At 33.7% G+C, this 26,814-nt stretch overlaps 6 protein-coding genes and 1 pseudogene across 7 annotated transcripts; 2 read left to right on the plus strand and 5 right to left on the minus strand.

Moving 5' to 3' along the window:
* Positions 1–998: 998 nt before the first annotated feature.
* LOC106333096 (protein RADIALIS-like 3) lies at positions 999–2,091 on the minus strand. The gene is made up of 2 exons (XM_013771578.1): positions 1,718–2,091; positions 999–1,153 (listed from the first exon to the last, which is right to left on the minus strand). Exon 1 carries the CDS (start codon positions 1,978–1,980, stop codon positions 1,741–1,743), a length of 240 nt encoding a protein of 79 aa, XP_013627032.1. The 5' UTR covers positions 1,981–2,091; the 3' UTR covers positions 999–1,153; positions 1,718–1,740.
* Positions 2,092–4,252: 2,161 nt separating this feature from the next.
* On the minus strand, positions 4,253–4,663 carry LOC106330976. Its single transcript, XM_013769355.1, has 2 exons — positions 4,464–4,663; positions 4,253–4,403 (listed from the first exon to the last, which is right to left on the minus strand). The coding sequence occupies exons 1-2, from the start codon at positions 4,661–4,663 to the stop codon at positions 4,253–4,255; spliced, it is 351 nt and encodes a 116-aa protein (XP_013624809.1).
* Positions 4,664–10,390: 5,727 nt separating this feature from the next.
* LOC106331290 (U-box domain-containing protein 5-like) lies at positions 10,391–13,820 on the plus strand. The gene is made up of 5 exons (XM_013769610.1): positions 10,391–10,882; positions 10,974–11,047; positions 11,145–11,330; positions 11,408–11,515; positions 11,718–13,820. Exons 2-5 carry the CDS (start codon positions 10,997–10,999, stop codon positions 13,611–13,613), a joined length of 2,241 nt encoding a protein of 746 aa, XP_013625064.1. The 5' UTR covers positions 10,391–10,882; positions 10,974–10,996; the 3' UTR covers positions 13,614–13,820.
* On the minus strand, positions 13,817–15,467 carry LOC106331294 (transcription factor BEE 2). 2 transcript variants are annotated; one of them, XM_013769614.1, is made up of 5 exons: positions 15,063–15,467; positions 14,779–14,967; positions 14,488–14,694; positions 14,273–14,413; positions 13,817–14,174 (listed from the first exon to the last, which is right to left on the minus strand). In XM_013769614.1, the coding sequence occupies exons 1-5, from the start codon at positions 15,435–15,437 to the stop codon at positions 14,079–14,081; spliced, it is 1,008 nt and encodes a 335-aa protein (XP_013625068.1). In that variant the 5' UTR covers positions 15,438–15,467; the 3' UTR covers positions 13,817–14,078. The 2 variants fall into 2 exon arrangements, with proteins under 2 accessions (XP_013625068.1, XP_013625069.1); XM_013769615.1 differs by having other exon boundaries at positions 13,885–14,174; positions 14,273–14,407.
* Positions 15,468–18,130: 2,663 nt separating this feature from the next.
* LOC106331296 lies at positions 18,131–18,750 on the plus strand. Its single transcript, XM_013769617.1, has one exon. The coding sequence runs from the start codon at positions 18,260–18,262 to the stop codon at positions 18,626–18,628; it is 369 nt and encodes a 122-aa protein (XP_013625071.1). The 5' UTR covers positions 18,131–18,259; the 3' UTR covers positions 18,629–18,750.
* LOC106331299 lies at positions 18,751–20,508 on the minus strand (annotated as a pseudogene).
* Positions 20,509–22,892: 2,384 nt separating this feature from the next.
* Positions 22,893–24,599, minus strand: LOC106331293 (salicylate carboxymethyltransferase-like). The gene is made up of 4 exons (XM_013769613.1): positions 24,448–24,599; positions 23,950–24,363; positions 23,610–23,882; positions 22,893–23,287 (listed from the first exon to the last, which is right to left on the minus strand). Exons 1-4 carry the CDS (start codon positions 24,511–24,513, stop codon positions 22,949–22,951), a joined length of 1,092 nt encoding a protein of 363 aa, XP_013625067.1. The 5' UTR covers positions 24,514–24,599; the 3' UTR covers positions 22,893–22,948.
* Between the last annotated feature and the right edge of the window lie 2,215 nt (positions 24,600–26,814).

A 26,814-nucleotide genomic window follows, 5' to 3' on the forward strand; every position in this document is an offset into this window, starting at 1 on the left:
TATCTAAAAAGAATAAGATGATTTGATTTACCCCAAAATCAAAATTTTGTTTAAAAAACTGTAAGAAATAAATTTATGGCTTATTTGTGCATGTTATATATATATATTTTTTTTCAAGAATATAAATATGTATTTAATAATGCATAATTCAGTATACAATTGATAATCTTATTAATAAATATTTATTTTGAAAATAGTACATTATGTAGCTTATTTTTCATTTATTAAAAATTTCATACATAGAATAAGTAATAATAATTGTTTGATTATTTTAATTATTATTTATTTTCCAATAACTGCTTACTATTTATATTTTAATACTGTAACTTATACATCAACAATTTTTACAATAATCTATTTTAATATATATAGTAATTCATATTTCTTCTGCAAACACCACATAAATTTATAGTTTTATCATGTTTTTTTTTACTGCAGATTACATCAATTCAAAATGCATATTACAACTCAACGTTAATATTATGTATATCAATCAGAGCCTACATATAAAAGAACAAAATAGGGTTATAGGCGAAAAATTAAGATTTATTTTCCGGAAGCATTATTTTCTCTAATCCCGAATATATCACAGTTTACTTTCTCCAATCATTATTTTACTATAAAAGTAAGCAACTTTTTATTGCGAACATATGCTAAATGCTAACACTACACATTTTGGGACAGTTATTACGATTACTGTACGATTTTGCCTGTTCTTTTGTTCTTTATAATTCGATATTTAAATTACATGCCATGCAGAAGGTGTCCACCCAAATACAGACGCGTGTATCTCACGAGAACCAAACGATCCATAGCAGATTAATCCTTCTAATATTTTTTTTATCTATTTACCACCACCTACTATGTTCTCTTGATGAAATTATCATCGAGCTACGCGCCAGAGCCCAGGACGACGAGGTGGGTGCAAAGTAGATTTAGGTTGGATTATGTACAATTTGTGTGATTATGAATAGAGTTCCGACAAACTAGTTTGATCATATGAAACTCACATTGATTGATTTATAGATGATTCTTACATAGTCGTATATATAACACAATCACACAAATAGAAGTAAATACATTGATATCTCTTAATTTGTTTAGATGCTCTCTGTTTGTTTCTGGTTTGAAACCATGTTGGTTTCAGAGGAACCTGCATACATATATAAAATCCATATAAGAAAACTACAAGTTAAAGGACTAAAAGAGGTAGATAGTAAAACTAAAGAAGCATCCTAATAATCTTGTTACACAACTTAGGCAATTTTAAGCAAAAAAAGAAAAGACTTAGGCAATGGAGATTTTTGCAAAAGTAAAGACAAGAGACATGGAACATGCTATCATCATGTGGGACTTTAATTTTACTTTGCTAAAAGACAAATGAAAGTTGGATGAAAGGTTGTTCAAGAAATGGATTCTTATGAATATAAAGACTCATGAGGCATGGAGATAATGGCCTAATGATCAATTGCAAGAGCTTGACGAAACTAGCTTTTGTATTTCTCTGTTACTAGATTTGCTTTTTGGTCCCACTGTTAGAAGTTGGCAACAAACGAACAGTTGTGTGTACTATTAAGATTTTTTTGAATAAGCAGATCTAGGTAGAAAATGAAACAAGATACATAGATACAAAAGAAACTAGAGACGCATGCCTATGCATGCTTCGTATGATATTGCTGAGTGGTGACTTATGCATACTAATAGTTGTGATCTGTACCTTTTTGAGTAGCGTAAATGCTTTCAGTTTCCATTCGAACGGTAAGTAGGCTGTGGATAACGCCCTGACTCGATGTCATTGACATCCCTAATGAGTAGCTCGTAGTGTCGCCTTACTTCTTCAGCTGATTTCCCACCAACTGCTCTAGCAACGTTATGCCAGCGGTCAGGAGTGTCCTGGTCATATATAGCCAAAGCCCTTTCAAATAGTTTGTTCTCCTTACGTGTCCAAGACGCGTTAGAACTCATGGAGTTGGAAGCCATTCAGAGAATAAGTATGAATATTGATAGTACAAGATTGAAAAAGAGCGTTTTGAAAATGGGAATCTGTTTTCTAGGGTTAAAGAAGGAAGATAGATGTATGTATGAGTTGAAGAAAGGAGTTGATTTGGTTACTTGAGAGAGTGAGAAGCTCCTTATATGTAGGAAGAAAAACGCATGTTGTGGGGTTAAGCCAGTTGGACGAATATATACTTTAAGAGTGGCTATTTGTTTTAACAGCCACATAAAGTCTTAGGGAAGGTGCACAATTGTGAAACAATCCAATGGAACTTGAGATTCCTTGCCCAATTGGAATTAAAAAAAATTAGAGGCTTCCTTCCTTTGTTACTCGCTATGATCCTTATGGTAAAAACTGGCATGCAGTAACCATGTTTTGAGACCTTCTCTTACCTCTTTAAGGCTTTTGATGTGATCTAGAGATCTTATCATCATTAGCTTGTAGTATCTGATGCTTATTTAAAACAAATGAGATTGTTAGATTATGTTGGATGCATTCTTGATTGAAAAAAAACTTTTATATGATTGATAGGTTCTCTATGCGTTCACTGGTCTAGTGATATGTCTTTTCAATATAGTCGAAGTCATGCATAGTCATAAAAGAAACACCATCTCACTACGGATTCTTGCCATTCTTGTTCTCATGGCTCTTATAACAAATTTGGCAATGCAGTCATCTGAGTGATCTCTATTACATATTGGCTCGTGTGGAGCATCTGTTGAGAAGGGCACAGACCCGTGCAGGTCATGAATATAAAACACTTTATACATATATTTCATGATGCTCAGCTTTTAGCCTTAATTATATTCCTCCAATGACAGGACAAATATTAGAGTGCAATCTAATACTAATTAAGAGGTGATTTGGCTTAGTAGTGAGAGATTATGCCTCACAAAATGTTTCTCTTGGACCCTGACGACAAAAACATTCTGCGAAAACCATAAGAATCTTTGCTATCGTCATCGAACCAGTCAAATATTAATCTTTTCATTTAAGAATCTTTGCTTTTCCCTTCTTTTTAACAATGGGATAAGAAGATTGGTTGAATTTTAACCTAACTTAACTTGAACAACTACTATTCTTGCATACAACTCTTTTCGTAAGAATTTCATGTGTTTGGCCATTTTTTTATTCAAAAACGTAGATACAAAACTGTAAAGCATGGAATAGATGATGGATAGATTTAAATAAAAACTAAATTGTATGTAATTTTTTTTATTTTTGTATAATTTTTAAAAAATTATGCAAATTTTATTTTATTTATTTTATAATATAGTAATATATTTTGTTTCTTTTGTTTCATTTTACTTTTATTTTTAATGTTATATATTTAAAATAAGCTCATATATATTTTCTAACATGTTTACCATTGATCAAATTTTATTTTAGCTTTTAATATAACTGGGTTAATATACAACATATCTTTATTTTAGTAGAAACTTTGCATGTTTAGTTGAATAATCTGAAAACTTTACCATCTGAAAACTTTACCATCATCAAATCTATGAACTTAATTTTTTTTTTATATTTACTTAAATTTATATATTTATAAAATAATTATATTATATCAACGAAATATATTTATTATTTAGTCTATTTTATAGTATTTACTGAAATTACATATAAAATATCAGATAGAGCTTATATAAAAAATATTTAAATTTTAAATATGTTGCAAAATTTTAGTGACATGACTTGCAATGTTAATTTTTAACTATTTTGGATCCACATCAATAGTATGGGCATATATCCAAAACCCAAAAACTGAACCGAACCGAAAAAGCCAAAACCAAAACTAAAACTAGACTAACATTTACAAAAACTCGAAAAGTTTCTATTTTCTAATTCGAAAATCCGAATTTAAATAGAGAACCGAACGGGTACAAGAGTATTCAAAATATGATAAAAATAATTATTTTTAATATTCATAGATTTAAATATTGATTTCCAACCATAATAAATTTGTTTAAGAAACTGTTTACATAAGTTCTGTAAACAAAAATAGTTAAATCAAATTATTTCCCTGAAACGGTTATGAAAATATAGTAATAAGAAAAAATTACGAAGATACAAAACCACATCAACACAATTTCTTTATAGTTTATTCATCAAAATATTTCAACGTTTTTTCTTTAGTCATAGATGTTCTAATATATAGAGGAAACATACTAAGTACTAACCGAAGTTATGCATTAACCACGAGAAGGGTGTAAAAAAAACAGCAGCACCTTTTCGAAGATATTCAGGTGTTTTTGTTTATATTTTTATGATGTGGGTGGTAATGCAGGTAGACATATTCCAAATCTTGGGAAGATCTCGTCGATGAATCTTATCGACGACATCTGCGCCTTTCTTACGCCTCCTTTGTTTTGGACATTGTTTAACTTCTCTTATTCCTCTCCATTCACTTTGTTTTTTATTGTATCCATATTGGGGTTTTTTGTCATCTAATTTTACTTATTGTAATAAATGTATAATAACAAAAAGATGAAGATATATTTCTTCTCCAAAAAAAGTTGATAAAATATCTTTTCTCGTAGTACTCTCTTTGGTCTCTATTCTAAGGTTTGTGATAAAACATTCTTTCGGCAGATACTCATCTTCTTTCAACTTCACTTGCCCACTCAACAACTTGTCTTCTTGGAATATTATTTTAGATTCTTCCATTTTGGATCCGTATCTTCACTTCTACGCTTCATTTCTTAAGGCAAACAAGCACTCATATTTGTTATTCTTCCGTTAGTACTAACGTCGACTACCAATTTTTTTTTAAAAACGTGGTCAATTTTTGTATCTTCGTTTTGGTCTTGTCATTTGATTTTCAGGCAAATGTGTACTCAAAATCTGTTGAGAATACGATGGCCTTGACCAGTTATTTTTTTTTTTATGAAAAACGTGGTTTCATCGATCTATTTGAGACCGGAATGCTATTAGCACTCCCTTTACCACTAGGCCAACTCGACATTGGTTGATCAGTCATGTTACGATGGAACAAGTATTATATGATAGGTTTAAACGTCGTTCGCTTTGAGATAGATTTGAGCTGGTCAATCTGCACACTACTTTTAGCTCACACTAATTATTCTTCGTACTGAACTATAGTAGAGGCAAATGTGTTTAAAAATCGAACAATGTTCTTATGATTTATTATAGTGGATCAGTGAGCCAAATGTTGAACAATAATAATATAGTATTTAGTTATGATGGGAACTACATTGATCATATCTTCCTACGGTGAAATCTAAACTATGTTATAAATCAACTTTGTTTAGGAGGCAGACTTCTTCCAACAGAAATCAAACATGCGATTTCCCAAACTCCTATTAGGTGATCTAAGAGTTTTAACATTAGTCAACTTTTGCATCAATCATATTTTACTGACGTTAAACAACGTAAACCCTGTTTATAGTCTCCAGAACGTCATAAAAACTCCAAAAACATCACCAGACGACTTAATTTGATATCTTTGTCGTTTCGTTGATGTAATGTATGATCGGACTTGAGATAACAAATGATATTGTCACTGTCTCCGTCTAGATGGGGGACAAATTCTGTTTTTGATTAGATTCTGATCTCACCTGATCCCTTTGAAGTGGACCACATTTGACGTTTCGAAGATGCTCCATCGTAAAACCTCTATTAACATTTCTTTACTACTTTGTATTGCTACTTCTTTACATATAAAGAAATCTCATGTTGGTGTTATTATGGAGGCACCAAGTGGAAATGGAATATCCACTTATTTTATTACCATATATGTTCCCGAATCCACACATATTTTGATGTCATCATATCATAAACATCAGAACCTTAACTTTTGTTTTTGAGGATAAAACTTATTAAAAAATCATTCAATTTGCATCCTGACACAGCACGGAATTGTCCGGAGGAGACTATTTTGGCTGCTGCAATATTGTAAGTAAAAGTATAAGCCGCCAATCATTTTATTCAACTGGATTAGTATAATTGCCGAATGATATTGCAATTGGTAGTATCTCTATCGTATATTTTATACGGGCTTAGATTATTCACAAAGCTTAATACTCTAAGTGGGCGTGAGGCCCATTTTTCGTTAACTTGTCATGGGATTGTCCTACTCCCATTAGTCTGTCTTTTTTTCTTTTTCTGTCGTCGATGTCTATTCCTTGCGAATTTTTTACCCCGCATGGCACTTTTTGAGTTTTTATTACACAAAAGAGCAATTTGTGCTACTTGGATAGTTTTTTGTGGTTAAAGACATAGTTAATCCTAAAAAAAGTGTAGCCATAAACCCTTTTTTGTCATTCTTAAATATTTAGTTAGTTTTTCGTTATATGTGTCCTTAACTAAATGTATCCACAAAAAAAAAAAAATTTAATGCTTTTGTTTCTTAAAATTTGAAACCCACCAAAAACATAAAAAGCTGTGAACTTTTTTTGTTTGCCTTTTTGATTTTTTTGGGTTAACTTTCTCATATAATGGTTTATCTTTCTCTCAGCCAATATTCACTTTTGTCATCCTCCATTTGATTGTAAACTCTTTTTTGGCCTACAAACTCAGTTCAAAATCATCTATGTTATAGTGATTTGAGTCTAAAATCCGATGTTATATCAAGGATCTATCAAATTTGAATGATAATAATAAAGAAACGAGGTTGAATCAAAGCAAATCGTCCAAAAAAATGGTGATTTATGTCTGAAAACAAAAAAGGCTGCAAGCTATGTAGAAAGAGAAGTGTTGATGAAGAAGAAGATATACAAAATTACAATATTACCCTTCTATGGGTGTACACGTACACATTAAAAAATGCGAGGTACATGTGTACAAAAAAAAATGCAAACGTGTAACATAATTATCAAAGATGTATACATAATTTTCGTTGTCCACATGTACATAAATTCCCAAAAGCTTTCATGTACATTAGTTCACTTGTGGACCACACAAGTTATGTTTCACAAATGCAGAAATACATCACAAACGCACACGTACACTATGAAGCAAATGTGCAGATGGACACTTTAAGGCAAATGTGCTTATGGACATGTACACTATGATAAAAGACAAAAAAAAAATGTTGATAATTTAAATAATTTAAATCATAAATGTACAAAAGAAATGAAACCCGTAAAAATAACACAAAGATACTACTCAGGTTTTATAGAATGTACAAAAGAAATAAAACTATAATTTAAAAGCCATTTGTTGTGTACATTATACCATGTAACAAATATTTCATTATCCACATGTACAATAATTCATATGTACACTATTTAACTTGTACAATAATATACGCATATTAGATAATTTCACTACTCTTATGTACATAAACACTAAACATGTAGGCCTTCCATCCTAGAGCATTACCCCATGATTTCGTGATTTGTTTTTTTTCATTATCTTTGAACATAGTGAGATAAGATGACCTTCATTATCAATGTCCACATGTACAAATCTGTTTTTATAAAAAAACACATGTACACTGGTTCTTTTATAGACTACACAAGTTATGATATCTGATGATTCAAATGATTTTGAGTATCTTGTTATAGTTCATTTTGATCATATTAGGTTTCGTTTAGGTGTATATATTGCATGCATTTGTTTATTTTCATATCGCATTGAATAAAAATGCAAATTTGGAAGTTCAGAGTCAAATTTTTAAAGCAAAATGTGTGTTTAAAGAGTTTGTGATCAAAATCGAAATGATGAAAAACTTGGGATCAGACTTGCGAAAAAGCTAAAATTATCCATAGTTGTTCCCAAGCTTTCGTGATAGTTGAAGGCGCGTCAGAGATGAAAAAAATGTCACAAGAAAAATAAATCCCGACGAATAAGGAGCTAAAACACGAATGTGGTGGAGGAACTCTAATCTCTTGGCGGTGTCCCATGTGAAGGAACGATGGTGGTCCTGGTGGATGAATATCTTTATAGTCTGGTACAATACATGGTGGATGATGGGTCTTCTGCATCGTCTACAAACGTTTCCACCATCGTCTATGTCTCCTTCGTCACCACACCAAAGTTGATTATGTTTCTGCCATTGATGTCGTTATCATATATGTCACAGTTACATTATCATCGGAAATATGCCTTGATCTATCTTAAAAGATAGATTAAACAACATAGATCATAATTATATGTAAGTTTTTGTGAAAAAACAATCTGAAGAATCAGATTCTAATTTAAAAACAAATAGAAAGCTTAGAAGGAAGAAGACAAAGAAGAAAGAAAGAAGAATATAAAATAATATAAAATTAATATTTTATTGTTTAATTGGATTTTAGTTAGATTTCAATTATTAGAAGAAATGAAACGTGTATTGGAGAAAGAGAAAATGTCTGAGTAGAATAAACTGTCTTACAGTGTTATTAAAAACTCGAAATTGTCTGTCTTACAGTGTTATTAAAAACTCGAAATTGTCTTACAGCGTAATTCTTTCATTGCTTAATTGGTTAGCTCTTTCTTATGGTTGGTGCCTCTTCTTGACTTCTCTTGTCGTAGACAGATAATAGTATAAAATAGGCACTTGCCACTTGCGCGTTAAAATGTACTTTCACCTACCCGTTGGATCTATTCAGTACTTTTGTCTACCACCAACTCTATCCGTGTGCCATACCAAAACAAAAACCTAAACCTAAAAAGCTACACTGAAACCAATCTTGATTATCATACGGGAGAAAAACATTCCAAAGATTAAGTTGATTTATTTTGTAAAGCGTTGTCGCAATTAGTTAACTAAGCATCTTTTATTTTGAGGCTGAGAGTAGTTGTTGCTTGTCAATGAGTAGGTGTGGCCAATCATATTATATATTTAGGGAAAACATAATTATACCAAATCGTTGGCTAGACTTAGAATTTACTTAAATAACTATCTTACACTACTTATGTTTTATTCTTCTTCGTAATCAATCTCTTCCCCACCACATTAATCATGATGTGGATTAAATTTCGATTTGGAAAATCCAAATATTTGGTTTTTGGTAGGCCAACTCTAGGTCAGAGCCAGCAGGTTACATCAGATAACAAATTCTTGTTCTCGCTTTGGCCATTAAGGAGCATTTATGCATTTTCACATTAGGATATTGATGTTATGTCCATTTTACGACACAACTTTATCAGTTTTAGAACAAACAATAGCCATACTTATTTAACTTTTAAAAGAAAATTTTGTAAACCCATCAGTTCTATGACCAACTACTAACACTATTATTCACCGTATGATGTACAACATCAATCATCAAATCTAGATAAACCCAAGTAGCAGTTTTTGGGCTTGTACACTGTACAATGTAAATAATCTATTATTCAAATCATCTATCATCAATTCTAGGAACAAAACCTCAAACCCATGATAACTATTACAACAACTTTAAAATTCCTTGGCCCTTTCTCACAAAAAAATAAACTTTAAAATTCCGATACTTAAATAAGTTCCCTACAATATAATCATAAGTTATTCAGCTCTAGGGTATTATACTATCCTGAGCAGATAAGCCACTCTATGCATCACATACAATCGTAGAAAAAATTCAGTTTAGATTAGGCATTTAGCAAGTGGAGGAAGAATAAAAGATGGACCAGTCAACGGATTGCGTCGACAAGTCTTACACAAATGTTGATAATATGCGTTTGCGAAGGTTGTGGTTACAAGAAAGTATCATATCCACACACACTCTCTTGTATTGGTTGGTTGTATAAATAACATTTTTAGATTTTGGAAGATTTACACGTTGGAGTAAAAAAAAATTCACAAACTTCGGAGTGACTTTATACTTTGTGATGTAATTTTGTTGGCAAATAAAGAATACGCCAAAAAATATTTCGCAATAGTAACCCCAAAGCGACATTACATGTTTTGAACGCGTGCCTTTTGAATGGTTCACGTTTAAGAAAAATAAGATTTTGTCAAGTATATGTGCATATTGACATTTGATAGCAAACATTATAGATGTGTAGTTACTTAATGTATGCTCATCATGAATAGCAAGGTAAGACCGAATAAATGACAAATATTTTACTTAAGACACACAATAAGACACCATAGCGTAGACCAATATATCTTTACGACCAGAAAAAAGCGATCTTACTTGCATCACTATCAATCTATTAGAAAGAATGGTTAAAATCATTAGTTTAACAAACTTTAAAACGATAATATTTTTTAAAGAGAAAAAGAAAAAAAAAAGAGAAAAAGACTATTGCTCAGATTCTTTCCACTAAAGAAAAAAAAGAAAAAAAGAAAAGAAAAGAAGTTTAAAAAAGTTGTGAAAGAATTACTAAAAATATAAAATTGTTTGCATGTCTATTGACCTGACCATTACGAGCACCATTAAGACCTCGTCCTTTCAATTTAGTCTGCGCTTGACACGGCACTCTTATGATGTAACCACCAGTAATCCCTTTGGACCAAACACACTGGTCACGTAGAATCCATCACGGCCCAATCATCAACCTTTTATAATTTGCAAGCTCAACGATTTAAAATCGACTGTCATTCACCAAAGGCTGTCACTTTAACACTTCAGCACTCTGTTTTTATTTCTCTCTCTGCTTTTCCTTAATCTTTCATCTCCTTCTCTGTTCTCCAAAGTTAATACCCTTTTATTCAACCCTCGAGCGATCTTTGGACGAACTAACCTCGAAAGACTGAATCTTTTTCTTGACCCACCAAGAAAAAGTTAGTCTTTGTTTCCCGGAAAAACCGAGAGTTTCAGTTTGTTCCTTTTAGGATTTACTTAAGTTGAGGGAGTTATGCTCAAGGTCTTAGCTGAAGTTCTCGCTTCTTATCAATCACTTCTTGTTTCTTTTGCTGATTCAAAGTGGCTCTGCTGGGAAAGTCTTCAGCTTTATGTTCTAGGGCTTTGAAACTGTTTGTGATTGTGGAGAAAGATAAGCTGAGATCATAGGGTAAGTCAATTTTCTTACAGTTATCTCTGCTTTGGTTTGGTTGGAGAACTTGTCCTAAAAGAACCTTTATATATGTTTATAAAACTTGCAGAATTTAGAAACTTTCTTGTTTAGATGGGAATTGACACCACTCAACGTATAGAGGAGATGTCTTACTCCTTCAAGGTTGGTTCTAAGAATCTCTTATGTTGATTTTTTTTAATTATTTTTTGCCTTAAAGTTATGTTATTGTAATAACATGTTTGGTCTTGCTCTACTTCAGATGCACGCTTCCATCTGCTTAGCCTTGAAGAACTTAGTTGATAGAGTTATGAAAATCTTTCCTGAAATAGAAGCTGCTAGACCTGGATCTACCACAGGGATACAGACTCTATGTTTGCTCAACAAAGCTCTGGAGAAAGCTAAGCTGCTTCTTCAGTACTGCAGTGAATCCAGTAAACTCTACATGGTTTGTCAACCTCCTCTCACATTTTATGTACTTTTTTATCACTCCATGTGATTAATATGTTTTGCTTCAATCTTCAGGCAGTAACAGGGGATGCTATACTCTCAAGAGGTTCTAGATCCAAAAAGTTATTAGAACAAAGCTTATCTGATATCAGAACCATGGTACCTACTGCTTTGTCTATCAAGGTTTGTAACCAAACTCTGTTTTAACTTTTTGTTAAATTCGGGTTTATCATGAGCTTCCAACTTAAAACTAATTGGTAATAAGTGGATTGGTCCTAACCGTTTATGTATTATTCATATCCCAGCTAAACTTCGATGTAGGAGCTTGCAGTCTCAATTACTTTTCTTGTTTTGTGGAAAATGCTGAATCAATTGTTGCTTGCAGATACTTGAGGTACTCCAAGATCTTAAGTCAACAGAGTTGTCTCTAGAATCATCTGAAGAAGAAGCTGGGAAAGCTATCAGGGAACTGATGAGACGGAGCACATCTTCTTCTGTGTCTTCTGATGAGATAAGAGATTTTCATTTTGCAGCACTAAAGCTCCAGCTTTCAACACCTGAAGCCGTTGTGGTAGAGAGAAGATCATTAAAGTCGCTTTATGGGAAGCTAGGAGAGTGTGAAGGGAACAAGAGACAGATTCTGAAGTATCTCCTCTGCCTCCTGAAGAAGCATGAGAAAATCATTTGGAGTGATCACAAAGAGATCTCTCTCAGACAGCAACACTCTGTGGATGATTCTGTGTCTGCTAGTGTTGCAGAAGCCGGGTGTTCTGAGGAACACAACAGTGATACACTTCCTGAACAGTTCAAGTGTCCTCTCTCTCTTACTGTCATGTATGATCCTGTCATCATCTCCTCAGGCCACACGTTTGAGAGGATGTCGATTCAGAGATGGTTTGATTTAGGTAATGACACATGTCCTATATCAAAAAGGGTACTAGATGATTTCACATTGCAGTCCAATGTAGCGATGAAGGATCAGATATCAAAATGGTGCAAGAAGCACGGTCTTGATGTTCAAGATCCAGCAATGAAGCACACAGAGAACGCTTCACAGAATCTTGACTTCTCCATTGCTAGTTTTACAAGTTCTCTGTACAATATACCAGACCTCAGCTGCTTCACGAGTAGGGACTTCAGCTCTAGCTTCTCCACTGATTCGCCATCATACTCTAGGATGTCCAGGGGTGGCTACTTCATGCCAATGCAGACGATAGCTTCTGAGTCAGGAACTGAAGTCACAGATTCTACTCATCACAGTGAGGTGGAGATAGAGCCTTTGTGTGAACTCAGTAAGCTTCCATGGGATGCTCAGGTCAAGGATGTTCAAGATGTGAGAAGTCTTTTTGAGAAAGATTCTAGGGCTGTTCGGTCTGTGTCACCTAGTAAGTTTCTTGAGCCGCTTATCACATTCTTGAAGAACGCTCATGAGAGAAATGGCACTGAGGGAGACGTAGTAAAGTGTGGTTTGGATTTGTTATTGACTTTCCTCAGTGGAAACAGGAAGGCTATAGAGAGCTTGAAAGAAGACTTGTTTGAAATGTTGTGTGTCTTTCTTGGGTCAGAGTTAGTAGCTGAAGAAGCTCTAAACGTACTTGAGGTTCTCTCTAATCATCCACAGAGTCTCTCAAAGATAACTTCAACAAGCTCTCTCTCTTCCCTTTTGAAGATAGCTGAGTCTGGAGCACAACATCTTCAAGAACAAGCTATGATCACACTCAAGAACCTCTCTGCAACCAATGAGATTTGTGCGGAAATGGTCTCTCTCGGTTTTGTCCATAAGCTCACATCTTTCTTGCAACAAAACGTTTTCAGCAAACATTCAATCATCATGCTGAAGAATCTCTGCAACACTGAGAAAGGTAGGGTTTGTGTAACTGAGACCCCTGGTTGTTTAGCTTCAATAGCTGATTTACTGGACTCAAATGTTTCTGAGGAGCTAGAGAATGCGATCTCCATCCTCCTCCAGCTCTGCGTGGAGAAGATAGACTATTGTTATCTTTTGGTGAGAGAAGGCCTTAATATTTACTCATCTCTTCTCTTGATATCCAACAATGGAACCGAGGAAGCTAAGGTGGGTGCATCTGAGTTGCTTAGAGCTCTTGAAGAAGTAGTAGAAGAAGAAGAAGAATCCTCCACACCACAAGAAGAAGCAACTACTTCACAGGTTGTTGTTGCTCCAGTTACGTATCAGGAACCTGTAGTAACAGCACCATCTCCAAAGAAGTCTGGTCTTTTTGGGCTCAGATTCATTCTCAAGAAGAAGAAGATAAAATCATAAGTTTTGTTAACTTACTTTTTTAAGAAGCTATCATTTTTTTTGTGTGGTTCTCTCTTTGTTGACTTAGGGTTTGTATATGTTGATACCTGTCTAAAGAGCTTCCATTAATGTTAAGTGTAGTTGTAGTTTGATAGGGGGAATGTATTGTGAGGAGAATAGTTTGTAATTTGTAAATCATTAAATAATAAAAGTTGGGTGAGAAATAAATTTATTTTTGAGATATTTTATATACTACAAAAAAAAATTATATACTACAATGTACAACAAGGAATTGTTGTGACCACAAGAGTTTTTTTTCTTTCTTCAACACATACATATCCCCTAGAATAAATTTCCTTATACAGTAGATGGAAAGATCTTTGGATTGGTTTCCTCTGTCTTTCTGGTTCAGATTTCAGATAACATAGAGAAAATGATAAGACAAAAAAAATTGCCATTTTTTCAGTGAGCCTTATCCCTAATTTGTTACTCGAGGCTGAAGAAACTTGAAACTGAATCGGTTCTCAAGTTGTTGTAAAGAGATTGTGAGTGAATTTCCCAGCCTGAAGATGTTTGATCTTTCTGCAGGAAAGAAAACAAATGGAAATAGGTTGCTTCAGGGACAAGAAAACAAGAATTAAGTAATACATAAAGATTTGCCTGAGGGAAAAGATTATTACAGAGCCGAGAGTTGTGGTTTGGATTGAGTTTATGACAGAGTAATCTAGAGATTCTTGATGTTGTAATGGAAAAGAACTTGCATCCACCATCATTAACTGCTTCGAGACGGCTTCTGGTAGATCAGTGAAGCAAGCCTGAAACTATATTACAGTTTAAACCAGTCAATTAATGTGGAAACGTAAGATAATTCCTGGAGAATAGGGTTTGTTTTCACCTGTTTGGTGGATAATTCATTGATGTGATACTCGAGCTCTGGATTTAAGACAGAGAGTTTCATAGACAAGAACTCGACTTGTTGTTGCAGAGATTGGACATAGTTGATGATCTCATCAAGCATACCGGCTTTACCGGTAACTTTGTTGCATCCAGGAACAATGTCTTGTAGACATTTCATCTTCTTGCTTAACTTTTCTCTCCTTGCCTGCCATAATATCACACAAAAGACCACTCAGACAAAACACTACAAGCTACTTTCTATGAATTCAATCTCTGTAACAACTCTTACCCTTTCTGCTAAGCTATGTCTGTCTGTGGCTTCACCTCTTCTAGCTCTCACATGGATGTAGTCTCGCTTCTGAATCTCTGAGGATGTCTCTGAGTTGCTCATGTTTGATTTCCCTTTCATGCTTGACTCTGTTTCATCCTCTGTTTTGATCTTCTTCTTCTTCTTGTTCTCTATCTTTTCTGTCTTACCCTATAACCAAAAGTTGATAACGAAAAAACAATCAATATCAATGTTTCAAAAAAAAATATAAACCCCAAAAATCAATGATTTCTTGTGCTACAAACCTCTGTTTTTCTCTTGTGCTGCAAGGCAATGACTCTGTTTTCTTCATTGTTCTTCACTTGCTCAATTTGGAAGCTACTTGTCCTGGAGATGCAGCCATCAATAGTTTCATAATGTCTGAAACTCTGCAACTCATCATTATTGTTTCCCAAATAACTCTCAACCCTTTTGAGCTCTTCTCTCCCATCTGAGCCAAGTATCTCAAAAAAATCAGGTGAGACCATTTGTTGCTGCTGCAGCCATTTAACTCTTTCAAGTACAGACAAGTCCATGTAGAGAAGGTAAAGAAACTTAAAGCTCTTATCTTTTCCTTTGGGGTTTAAAACTAGAGAGAAAGATAGACTCGAGTTATATGTGTGGGGAGAAAAGTAATCCATTTGATATAATTATTCTTAGCTTTAAATAGAAAGCAACATTGACCCACACACATGAGATTCGAAATCTAGTGAGAGAGTGACAAATTTGATAAAGTGGTGGAGGTTGGGGACAAAGAAAGTGAGATGAGAACTTGTGGGTCTAAATGACATAACCTACCATGTGGCCATGTCCTTATGAACATGACATGAGGAGTCTCTTAAGTTAGTCGTTTCTGTGTCTTTCTCTGTTTTTTTTTTTTTTTTTGCCCTTCAAGTTTTTGAGAGGATCTTTTATTGTATCACAGTATCAATCATCCAACCTTGTCTTTTTTTCTTCTAAATAATTTTACTTAAAGAAAGAGTGTTTCTTAAGGTTATATATGGTGGAGAATGTGGGGGAATGTGAATTATGAATGATGAATCTTAACTTGCAAATGAATAGAAACAATGGTTTTAATCATGAGCATGAGTAATATCATTCTCATGTCTTGTTGTGAATCTGTACGTGATCCTTGTGGCATAATATTAGTACCATTTGTCAATCTTTAAATTACACCAAATTTTTTTATTCCATTTTATTATTACAGAGATCATTAACAAGAAAATTATATAGAATCTCTATGAATGTATTTGAACCATTATACTACTTAATTTAATAGAAAATTCAGTGACAGGGACACAAAAAAAAAATATAAAGAAGAAAATGGGTTTAAAGATAAGTGATAGGAAGGTGGGCGACACCATTGCTTTCGATCTAAGTGTTTGGTCCCTATACATTTCTTTCTTTTTTTCTTTTATATTTTCCAATATATATACTCCCTCTGTTTTTTTTAAAATGGATGTTCTAGAAAAATACTTTGTTTCCAAAAGATGTATTTTTCATGTTTTCAAAGCATATTTTGTCAACTAATAATGAAAAATTGTGTGTTTCAAAAATATTAATTACCTTTCTTTTAATCCTATTGGTTTAAAAATATAAGAAATATAAAGTTACAAAAAACTATGCATTAATAACTAAGTTTTAATATGATTTCTTAATAAATGTGAAAATCCTAGAACATTCATCTTAAAAAAACAGAGGGAGTATTATCTATACTCGGTGATATAATTCAAGAGAATCAATACTATTTTGGAAACATTCTTCATCCGGTAGGTGATTGGGAGATTCTTCATCTTGAAACATTGTAATTTCCGAGAGTTATGTGAGAATAAAATAGCACAGTGTAAAGTTGTAAAACCGTTGAATTTAAAAAATTGAAATTTTCTAAAGCAAAAACTATACTTTTTAAAGTAAAAGAAGTTGTCGAAGTTATATAGTAAACAGCCACTAGTCCATGAAACCTTCTTATCACATTGCTAGCGCTTTTATGATATAGCCAGCTTGCAATCTAGTGTAGTAGTATCAACTTATGCCTTACCTTCCATATGTTCTCATAAACTTAGTGGGTTTTTTCTGGCGTACAAAGTTGCATTTTATGGAAATTATATTTGTCCTAAAATCTTCTACTCTTATATTGAATAATAACTTAATTATTCAGTCTATGAAAATCATTAGAAGAGTTTCGTCTTCTGGTTATTAAATTAGTGATGAAGTTCCTTGGATATGCATTTCTCTGCGGGGAATTGGTCCTACACCATTCTTGTTTCAGTCGAACACTGGTCACGTCCGTTTCTATGGTTCTTTTGGTGGAATCCATCATCAAGAAGCTCGTAATGAAATTACATGAACCAGATCTTGTCTTTTTCTTTTGTTGTGAAACATCAGCAGCTATTAAAAGAGCTTACAGGAAAGCAACGTACACTTTGTGCTCATCCAGACAAATTACAGCAAAGAGGTGCAAACATTCACCCGAAATATATCTGCTAAAAATGTCTTTGATCTTCATAAGGTAACTTACACGCATATCTCATGTTTTGTAACACTTCAAACAAAATTGTGTTAATGTTTCTAAATTTGTAGGAGGCTTGGAACAGATTCAACTCAGGAGAAAGGTAGAGCCTTGGTTTATTGACTTCGACCTTGGTATATATCAATCATATGATTTTCTTAAAAAAAAGGAAAAGTATTTTTTACAAAAAAAAAGGAAAAGTCGCGCTAGTTAAATAGTCAAGTTCTATAAAAATGTTATCTAGAACCATTAGGACGATTTCTTGAAAAAAGTAATTCATTTATTTGACTAATTATTGAACAACAAAATCGTGTTATTTTCAGATGCTAATTATGTTAATGTAATATAAACCGAGTCTCGTGGAAGTTCATTGATGGTGATCAGGTCAAGGATTGCGTTTCGATAGATTTGAAAAGTCAAAGAACCTCAAGGAGTCCATCCCTCTTATCATTCAATTTCTATTAACTAAAACATATAAAAATATTTGGACTTTTCGAACTGGCAGCCAAACTCTGACCATTTCTACGTTCAAATTAAATACTCCATCAGTTTCGTTATAAATAACCTTTTAGGTTTCGACACACGGATTAATGAAATAATTAATTTTGTACATTTTCTATAAAAAATATTAGTACCTATACACCTAACCATATTTCAACCAATAGAAAAATAAATTTTGCATAAAATTAATAAATTCTGCATTGAAAATCGAAAACTTCACTTATTTTGTAATGAAAAAAATTCTTTAAAACGACACTTAATATGAAACGGAAAGAGTAGGAAACAACCATAAAAACTCATCATATCTCCATATATAACAACACAGATGAACCTTTTGCCCATTACAAGTTCACAACAACAAAAAAGCAACTACTAAACCTTCTCTTCACTTCCTCTCTTTACATCATCTTGTAGACTTCTCTACATTTCACAGTTAATTAAGACAATCAAGAGATGCAAATGCTAAGAAGCTTTAGCACTAGGACAAGAAGCCGTCGTGGAGCCTACGAGCGAGTAAGTGATGATTCAACTTTCAGCTTACTCGGAGCCAAGCTAAGAAGATCGACAAGTGTTCCTTACTACGCTCCATCTATAAAGCTTGGTGCCGGTGGTGCTCCAACCATCCTCGAGGAAATTCCTCGTCAAAAATCCAAGAAAGTCAAACCAACAAGCAAATTTAGCCACCCTATCTTTAGCTTTTTATACGGAAAGAAGAAGAAGTCAACGACTAGGAAGCCTGAGTTTTCTAGGTATCTTGAGTATTTGAAAGAAGGTGGCATGTGGGATGCTAGATCTAATGCTCCTGTTATTTATTACAAGTAGATAATGAATATATGGGAAATGAAAATCAAGAAAGTTTTAAGTCTTCGTTTAGTTCAAATGAGTTTATATCTTTAAATTTGTGATGATATTTGTATATTATAATTATCGATTCATTCATTTGATTTATAAGAATACAAATATTGGAAGCAAAATTGTATGTTTCTGGGAACACTAAAAGTTTCAAAAGCAAACACTAGACGAGCCTGAAAGCCAAACGTCAAACAGTTTTGGTTTGACTATAAAAAAGGTTTAAAAATTTTTTTGGTTTTACTATAGATGATGTCCAGTCTAACGGTGCCGTTTAGTGGAAGTCTGAATAGTAATCTCCCTTTGGTTACGTGGAAAGGGAGGGCTCTCTTCTTCGATTGTCAATGTTTCAGAGCTTCCTTCTCAGGACAACAAAAAATGTGATGTGTTTTATGTCTTCCTTAGCAACCTCCTCGTCAATTATTCTACCATATGTATCAAACAGCTTGTCCAAAATCTCTTCTCCGAAGTGTGAAGCAAGCATTGACTCTTGAACCGCTCTTATCGTCTTTGCAACCGCCTTGCCGTAACTGATACCATCCTCGTTGCCCCACTCCATGTCTACTTCCAACATATCTAACTTCTCTAATTCAAAAGACCCTTCTTTGTTCACTTCACCTTCTATCTCAGCAGCACTTGGGGCGTAAAAGTGCAGCTCGTAAGAATCCAGCTTCTCTTCCTCAATTTCTCCCTACAATTAAATGGAAACAGTTACATGGTTTCTAAATAACATCCATCGTCGTGAAATCAGAAGATCATATATATACATAATATATATACTTGTGAGACAAGATCTGCTATGGCTTCTGCGAGAAGTTCCCATAAGAAAGAGTTTCCTCTACCAACATGTTCAGGACCTTCTCTTCCGAGTATTATGAGAACCATTCTGCCTGCAGCAACCACCTCTTTTGATCGAGACCGGAGGAACATGGAGAAATCTTCCTTGAACTGGACTTGCCTTGATCGTCATACAAACCTGGAGGAATCTGCAAATAAAAAAAATGAAGAAAATACTCAGTATATATATACATATATGTTTACATTTGAAGGGACAATTCTTACCAAGATTGGTATTGAGATTTAGGAGGCCATAAATATTTTTAAGATAAATAACCAAACTATTTAATTTTTTTTTTTTTTTTTTTTTGCTAAAAAACTATTTAATATAGTTTAAGAGCCATAAAATGTATATATTATCTTTTAAAAATTTAGAGGCCAAAAAAACGAATGTTTCACTAGGTTTTGACTAGGACATGCATATCACTCTGTTCACCTTGGAAAGCCAGTGTAAGCTGAAAGAGGCATATATGAAGTGGATGGTATTTTCAGGGAATAGCCTTCCATAAAATGATCCAGGGAAGGCTGCAATGAAAACTGAAGGGGAATCATCATTCTTGGTATCTCTCTTGAGCTCTATGTGAAAGTCAGGCAAGGACTTGAATATAGAGTTGAAGTCATTTCGGGGGAGATCGTTAAGGGAGACACTGAATTCCGGCAAGGGCTCATTTGCTATCTAACGGTGGTGAGCAACTATGACGGCTTTGATGATGTCTCTAATGGTGGAAAGAGTATTTGGTCCTGAAGAACATCCCAAGTCAGCTATTCCTAGACTCTTGGGTCTTGTCTCTTTGTAGAGTTGTTGCAGTGTCTTTACTATTATGTCTTTTGCCCGATCATAGGCTTTCTTCTGCAAATATCAAAACAACAAAAAGGGTAACTATAGGAGTAAAAATTACAAGGGAAGTGAAGATATTTATGATATCAAGAACCTGGAAGGAAGAGTTTCTTGCATAACTAGTTTTCCCAACTCCTCCTGTCATGTGAAACTCTCTTTGTAGATCCATCTTATCCATCACAATGACAACAAATAAAACTATTTCTTGGGTTAGGGTTTGTTCTTTTGGTGATAGAGTTTGCTTTTCTTAAAGGAGTAAGATTTGGCCCGACACCTCAATCTTTTTCTTAAAGGAGTATTATTTCCTAAAGGCGGGGTATAATATTTATAGGACCCATGAAAAATAAAAATTCACACTTCACATAAATTAGCAATATATTTAATGAATCCAGAGCCTTATTCACCTCGTTAGTTGGAGTTGCAGTACTCTTTGCCATGATAGTGAGTGTATTCTTTATAAGTTGTCAAAATAATTGGTGTTTCGAAACTTAGTAACTAAGGAGACTTTATTCTTGTTCCACAAAAATATATTTTAAGGTATTTTTGTATACTTTTGAAAAACATTGATTATGAATATTTGAAGTGATTAAATTTTATCGGTGGATAGTTATTGAAAAATGTATTGAAAAGTAAATTGTAGATTTATTTGTAAACATTTATTATTTTTTTAATAAACGTGAAAATTTTAGAAGATCTTAATTTCGGAAACAGAGAGAGTACTATATAGTTTAAGGAAGACATAGCGAATATATGAGGTGGCTCTGTGATAGACTGAATATTTGGATCAATTCCCAATTTTCCACGAGAAGCAAGAAAACATGTGAATACTATAACTAAGTGACTTAACAATGTACACATGGCTTTCATGCACCAATCTCACAATTTGCATTTTTTTTAAGGTTGGAACCCAAATTTCTTGATGTAAAAGTATTAATGAATTAAGGGAGTTTCCACGCACTATTAATATGATGCGATCATACTGTTGAACATTTATCCTGGAGCAAATGTCGATTTTATGGAAACACTTTGTTGTGGACCAACAATAGACTGTGGACACTTTTGCCCTTAATGACATTTGATACGTGGACGGACGATGCGTGGACGGATTAGAATAAATGTAAAGATTCCAGAAGCTTCATCAGAGCAAACTCCACAATAGATGAGCTTAAGGACACAACCCCAACAAAAATGTTTGTTTGTGGACTGGGACGAGAAAATTTTGATTATGTTGTGGATATAAACGCTAACATATCCAAGAATAAAGAACAAGAGAGAGATCTTAAATTTGTGGATAGAGAATTGAAACTTGATGTGGTGGATAAAACAGTGACTCAAACACTAAACATAAATAAAAAAAATGTAACATATTGAAAGGCTACGATATAGATGTCAATGTGTCTATAGTCTCAAGGATGAACAAATTAATAACTTCAAATCAATAACGGCCACATACATGTCTAGGGAAAAAATTAAGCTGGAGTGATGAAAACAAAGCTAAACAAACCAAAAAGTTAAAACGAGTCAGCTCCTCTTCCTAAACCCCCGGTCAAAACGAATCAACTCCTCTTCCCGGTGAGCCACGCCATGGATTCCGAGCTCAACATCATCGTGGATGAGCTCGGTGAAGATGCAGTGGTTCGAGCTTGTCACAGTCCTCCACCATGAGATATGTAGTATACTGAATTTTGAATTTTAATCATAATTTTACTCGTTCACAAATAGTCGTCCATGTTTACCCATCCATGCTTACTTGTCCACGCTTATCTTTCCACACCTATCCACATATGTCCTCTATGCTTATATTATACATGTAGTCATTTACGTCTTTCAAACATCCACATTTCACTTATCCATAACACAATCATTGGATACGTGTACAAGTATAGATTTTAAAATATAACAAAAAAATATATCAAAGTGGATATCAAATTATAGAGAATAAAAAAATATAATTTATTATATCAACAAAATTTGTTATATGTATTTTTAATTTAAAATAAACAAAAACAAATTATTAAAAGTAGACTAAATAATAATAAAGAAACAGACACACTCTCTTTCATCTAACCTAAGAAATACTTCTTCTTTTTTTCTCATTAAGAGTAAATCTGTCAATTTTCTCTGCAAATTCCATGAAAAAGTGTATTGCAAATACATCGTGACTTTGGATGTAATTGAAAAGTGATAAAGTGTTGATGTAAGAAATCCGTTATAAAATACGTCTAGCATAAGAGAGAAAATAGCCAAGCGCTAGGCATCCCTCGTCTTCTTCCTATATGAACGCTCCTGGGCTCGTAAAGCCTATTGTAATGTATATGGACACTTCTGGGCTCATAAATGTTATGGTGTCGAATCTAGTGTATTCATATAGTTTCATAATGACAGAGAATTAGGTTTTAAGAGTTAGATGAAAAGTTTTAAGCAAAAAAAAAGATTTTAACAGAAAAGTAGTGCAGTTTGATTGATTCTATATCTACGCATGGAAAATGCTACATCAAGTGGAAATGAACAATGATAGATTTCAATGGATTTGGTTCATCTGTTTTCTTGATAGTTGATACTCTAGTTTTATAATCATATATTTAATATTTGCTACACATATCTATATATGTTTTATTTCATTGTTTCCTTCTCAAGACAACAACAAATGTGATGGGTCTTATGTCTTCCTTAGCCAACTCCTCGTCAAACATTCTACCATAAGTATCAAACAGCTTGTTCAAAATCTCTTCTCCGAAGTGTGGAGCAAGCATTGACTCTTGGACCGCTCTTATCGTCTTTGCAGCCAGCTCACTGGAACTCATGCCATCCTCGTTGTCTTTCTTTTCCACTTCCATTATCTCTAACTTTTCTAATTCGAAAGACCCTTCATTGTTCACTTCACCTTCTATCTCAGCAGCACTCGCAGCGTAAAACTGCGTCTCGTAAGAATCGAGCTTCTCCTCCTCAGTTTCTCCCTACAGTAAATGGTTTCTAAATCAAAATCCATCTATGTTGAATCAGCATATTATATACATAAATATACTTTATATATTTCAGAATTATGCATATCTTAAAATTTCGCACATATTCATAAAATATTTTAAATTTTGGTTAAAACATACAAATTTTGTGATTATCCATAATTTTAAACCATTAAGAATTTAAGTACAATTATTTTTTGTAGTTAAAATTAATTGATTGTTGATAAAAATGTATTAAAATACAGATGTGTGTTTTTTGAAATACTTTTTCTTTAAATCAATGCATGTTATAAAATGGAGGGAGTAATATATATACCTGTGCGACAAGATCTGCTATGGCTCTTGCCAGAATTTCCCAGGTGAAAGACATTCCTCTATCAACATGATCAGGACCTTCTCTTTCGAGTATTATGAGCACCATTCTGCCTGCAGCAACCACCTCTTTTGATCGAGACCGGAGAAACATGGAGAAGTCTTCCTTGAACTGGCTGTAGTAAGCTTTGGAAACAGCTTCAGGGCTCGAGGAGCAGATGTTAATACAACCTTTGTTTATGGACTTGCCTTGATGGTCAAACAAACCTGGAGGAACCTGCAATGAAAAAGAAACAATGTATATACATATCTCAGCTACCATTTTTATAGATAACTCTGTTCACCTTGGAAAGCCAGTGTAAGCTGAAAGAGGAATAGATGAAGTGGATGGTTTTCTCAGGGAAGAGCCTTCCATAGAATGATCCAGGACAAGCTGCAATGAAAATTGCAGGGCAAACATCATTCTTGGTACCTCTCTTGAGCTCCATGTGAAAGTCAGGCAAGGTCTTGAATATAGAGTTGAAGTCATTTTGAGGGAGATCATTAAGGAAGATGCTGAATTCCGGCAAGGGCTGGTTTGGTAACTCACGGTGGTGAGCAATTTCCACGGTTTTGATTATGTCTCTAATGGTGGAAAGAGTGTTTGGTCCTGAAGAACATCCTAGGTCAGCTATTCCTAAACTCTTGGGTCTTGTCTCTTTGTAGAGTTGTTGCACTGTCTCTAGTGTTATGTGCTTTGCATTATCAGAGGATTTTTTCTGCAAATATCAAAACAACAAAAAGGGTAATTACAAGTCAAGATTATATATGAAGCAAGTGAAGATAATTGAAATATCAAGAACCTGGACGGAAGAGTTTCTGGCATAGCCTGTCATGTGAAACTCTCTTTCTAGTTCCCTCTTCTCCATCACAATGACAAAAAGAACACGAAAACTATTTTCTTGGATGAGGGAGTAATCTTTTTGTTAGAATTTGTCGTCTTTTAATGGAGTAATCTTTGGCATGTCACATCAATATTCCAGTACCCATACTTCTTGTTTTGCGAGGATATTGTGTGGGTTTCATAAGGCCACCATTATCGCGGTTTCCAAAAGAGGTTTCTGCATGATTTAAGTGTGTGGGACCCCACTTGTTTTTAAAAGAACTGTTTCCAAAGTCGTGAGTGAAGGATCGGTTTTGGACCAGTTTTTGTATTTTTTGCGAACCCCAGCGAAGCGTGGTAGTCCGCGATTGGTTCAATTTTTTTTTTTTAAGGACAAAAAAAAATCAAAAAAAAAAAATTTAAAGACCCCATATCGATATCATGCGATAATCATGCTGTAAGATCCATACATAATTGTTAATAGATGGAAAATCTTTTGTGGTTGAAAGTAGAGATGGGAATTTGAGTTAATACATGCAGGCCCGCTTCCTTAGACCCACCGCCTTCTATCGGTCGACTGATTTAAATATTCCCGAGGTGTGGATTAATTTGGCAGATTCAGGTTGATCAAATTTGAGTTGTGCATACCGGTTAATCCGCATCCTTTATATACTAAAACACAAGTCACACGACCAATCCTTTTATGACACATGGCACATGTTTTAATAAATCCAAAAATCAAAATGATAAAACATCTCTTTGATCGTAAATATTTCTGTAACTGCCAAGAAATTCAAATTCCTATTTTTTCTCAAAACTATCACACGATAGCACATTCAACAATGAACTATATAACTTCCCATCATCTTGACTGTCTCATCTTATATATTCCTATCAACTGTTTGTTATAATTTCTGGGTCTTCTTCTTTATCGTTTTTATTTTGTCTTAGTGCTGCAAAGCACAGTGACAAAAGTTTATGATTATTTATAGCCCTGGACATTCGGGTATTCGGTTCGGTTTCGGGTAGAAACCATTCGGTTCCGGGTATTTCGGATAAATCATTCTTATACCCAAAGGGTATTTATTCGGTTTCGGTTCGGTTTCGGTCGGTTTCGGTTCGGTTTCAGGTACCCATTTAATAAATGAATCAAATATATATATACAAAATATATGAGTTAATATGTTAATCTAAGTGGTCTAGTGGTTACACACTTGCATATTTGTCAATCCAACTAGAATTCGAATCAATAAAGTGCTAGTTTTATAAGTATTTATTGAATTTTAATATAAAAATACCATATATACATATAATATATGTATAATATTAGAGAGTACATAAAAGATAACATGGTTTGGTGATAACAATGTTCTCACTCTTCATGTTCGAGTGGGTTGATGACATTTTACCTTATATTAGAAAGTGGATACTTGTTTTTCGGATATTCAGGTATCCGTTCGGTTTTCGGTTCGGTTCCGGTTATTCGGATATAGAAATTTAAGAACTATTCGGATATTTGAGAGTTTCGGTTCGGTTTCGGTTTCGGGTAATTTGATTCGGTTCCGGTTCGGTATTTCGGTTCCGGTTTTTTTGCCTAGGGCTAATTATTTACTTCAAATTCATCTTCTCTGTTCTAAAAAGTATTCTATTTACTTGAAATTCATCTTCTCCATCCCTAATAATCACGCCTATGTTAATCTCTTGGAGACATAGATTTCGTCTCTTTCTCATTCAAATTTACAAGGAAGGACTGATGCGTTAAACGGTTAAAGCAACGAGTTCAACAAAGAGAATCTGTTCTTTTTTTTTTAGCATTGGTTTTATTTGACACTAAATTGTTTTGCTTTAACTATTTGATTTCTAATTTTTGTGGAAGTGTTTGTCTTTGGGAGAGAAGCTTTCAAGAGAGTTCATGGACTCTGAACTTTTAACGTGCAATTGATAGGTAACCCACAATTTTTGTGGAAATTTACATGATCTTTTTGTGAGTAAACTTTGTAAATATTATATTCACTATAAAACAAAAAATGAAGTAAATCAGAAAAACTTCAAACTAATATTTGAATCCACTAAAGTAACTAAAATCAAAGAAAATTTTAAAACTAATATAATATAATTTTATGTGTCATGGTTAATCAGTAATAAGTGTCGATGGTTTTTTAATGTATACACATTACTCATGATAAAACAGAGTTATTTTATACCTACAATTTTAGTTATATATAACTGAAACATGGTCTTGCAAGCGAAAATATACCCGTACGAAGTACTGGATCAATACTAGTCCCCCTATATATTAAATGAAAAGTCATTTTAGTGAATTTTGGTGACGTGTCGCTCATAGGTG

This window comes from Brassica oleracea, chromosome C3, assembly GCF_000695525.1.
Source record: "Brassica oleracea var. oleracea cultivar TO1000 chromosome C3, BOL, whole genome shotgun sequence".
NCBI classification, from domain to species: domain Eukaryota; kingdom Viridiplantae; phylum Streptophyta; class Magnoliopsida; order Brassicales; family Brassicaceae; genus Brassica; species Brassica oleracea.

Bases quoted from the DNA above. Each gene is read 5' to 3' on its own strand.
- LOC106333096 (XM_013771578.1), bottom strand. From the start codon at position 1,980: ATGGCTTCCAACTCCATGAGTTCTAACGCGTCTTGGACACGTAAGGAG.
- LOC106331296 (XM_013769617.1), top strand. From the start codon at position 18,260: ATGCAAATGCTAAGAAGCTTTAGCACTAGGACAAGAAGCCGTCGTGGA.
- LOC106331294 (XM_013769614.1), bottom strand. From the start codon at position 15,437: ATGGATTACTTTTCTCCCCACACATATAACTCGAGTCTATCTTTCTCT. The intron at 14,695-14,778 runs GTAAGAGTTGTT...ATATTATGGCAG, and splicing joins GACATAGCTTAGCAGAAAGG to GCAAGGAGAGAAAAGTTAAG. The intron at 14,175-14,272 runs GTAATAATCTTT...TCTTTCCTGCAG, and splicing joins AAACCACAACTCTCGGCTCT to AAAGATCAAACATCTTCAGG.
- LOC106331290 (XM_013769610.1), top strand. From the start codon at position 10,997: ATGGGAATTGACACCACTCAACGTATAGAGGAGATGTCTTACTCCTTC. The intron at 11,331-11,407 runs GTTTGTCAACCT...TTCAATCTTCAG, and splicing joins AATCCAGTAAACTCTACATG to GCAGTAACAGGGGATGCTAT. The intron at 11,516-11,717 runs GTTTGTAACCAA...TGTTGCTTGCAG, and splicing joins CTACTGCTTTGTCTATCAAG to ATACTTGAGGTACTCCAAGA.
- LOC106331293 (XM_013769613.1), bottom strand. From the start codon at position 24,513: ATGGAGAAGAGGGAACTAGAAAGAGAGTTTCACATGACAGGCTATGCC. The intron at 23,883-23,949 runs GTGAACAGAGTT...TTTTCATTGCAG, and splicing joins GCTTACACTGGCTTTCCAAG to GTTCCTCCAGGTTTGTTTGA. The intron at 23,288-23,609 runs GTATATATATTA...CATTTACTGTAG, and splicing joins TAGCAGATCTTGTCGCACAG to GGAGAAACTGAGGAGGAGAA.
- LOC106330976 (XM_013769355.1), bottom strand. From the start codon at position 4,663: ATGGAAGAATCTAAAATAATATTCCAAGAAGACAAGTTGTTGAGTGGG. The intron at 4,404-4,463 runs ATTACAATAAGT...TAAAAAACAAAG, and splicing joins CTTTTTGTTATTATACATTT to TGAATGGAGAGGAATAAGAG.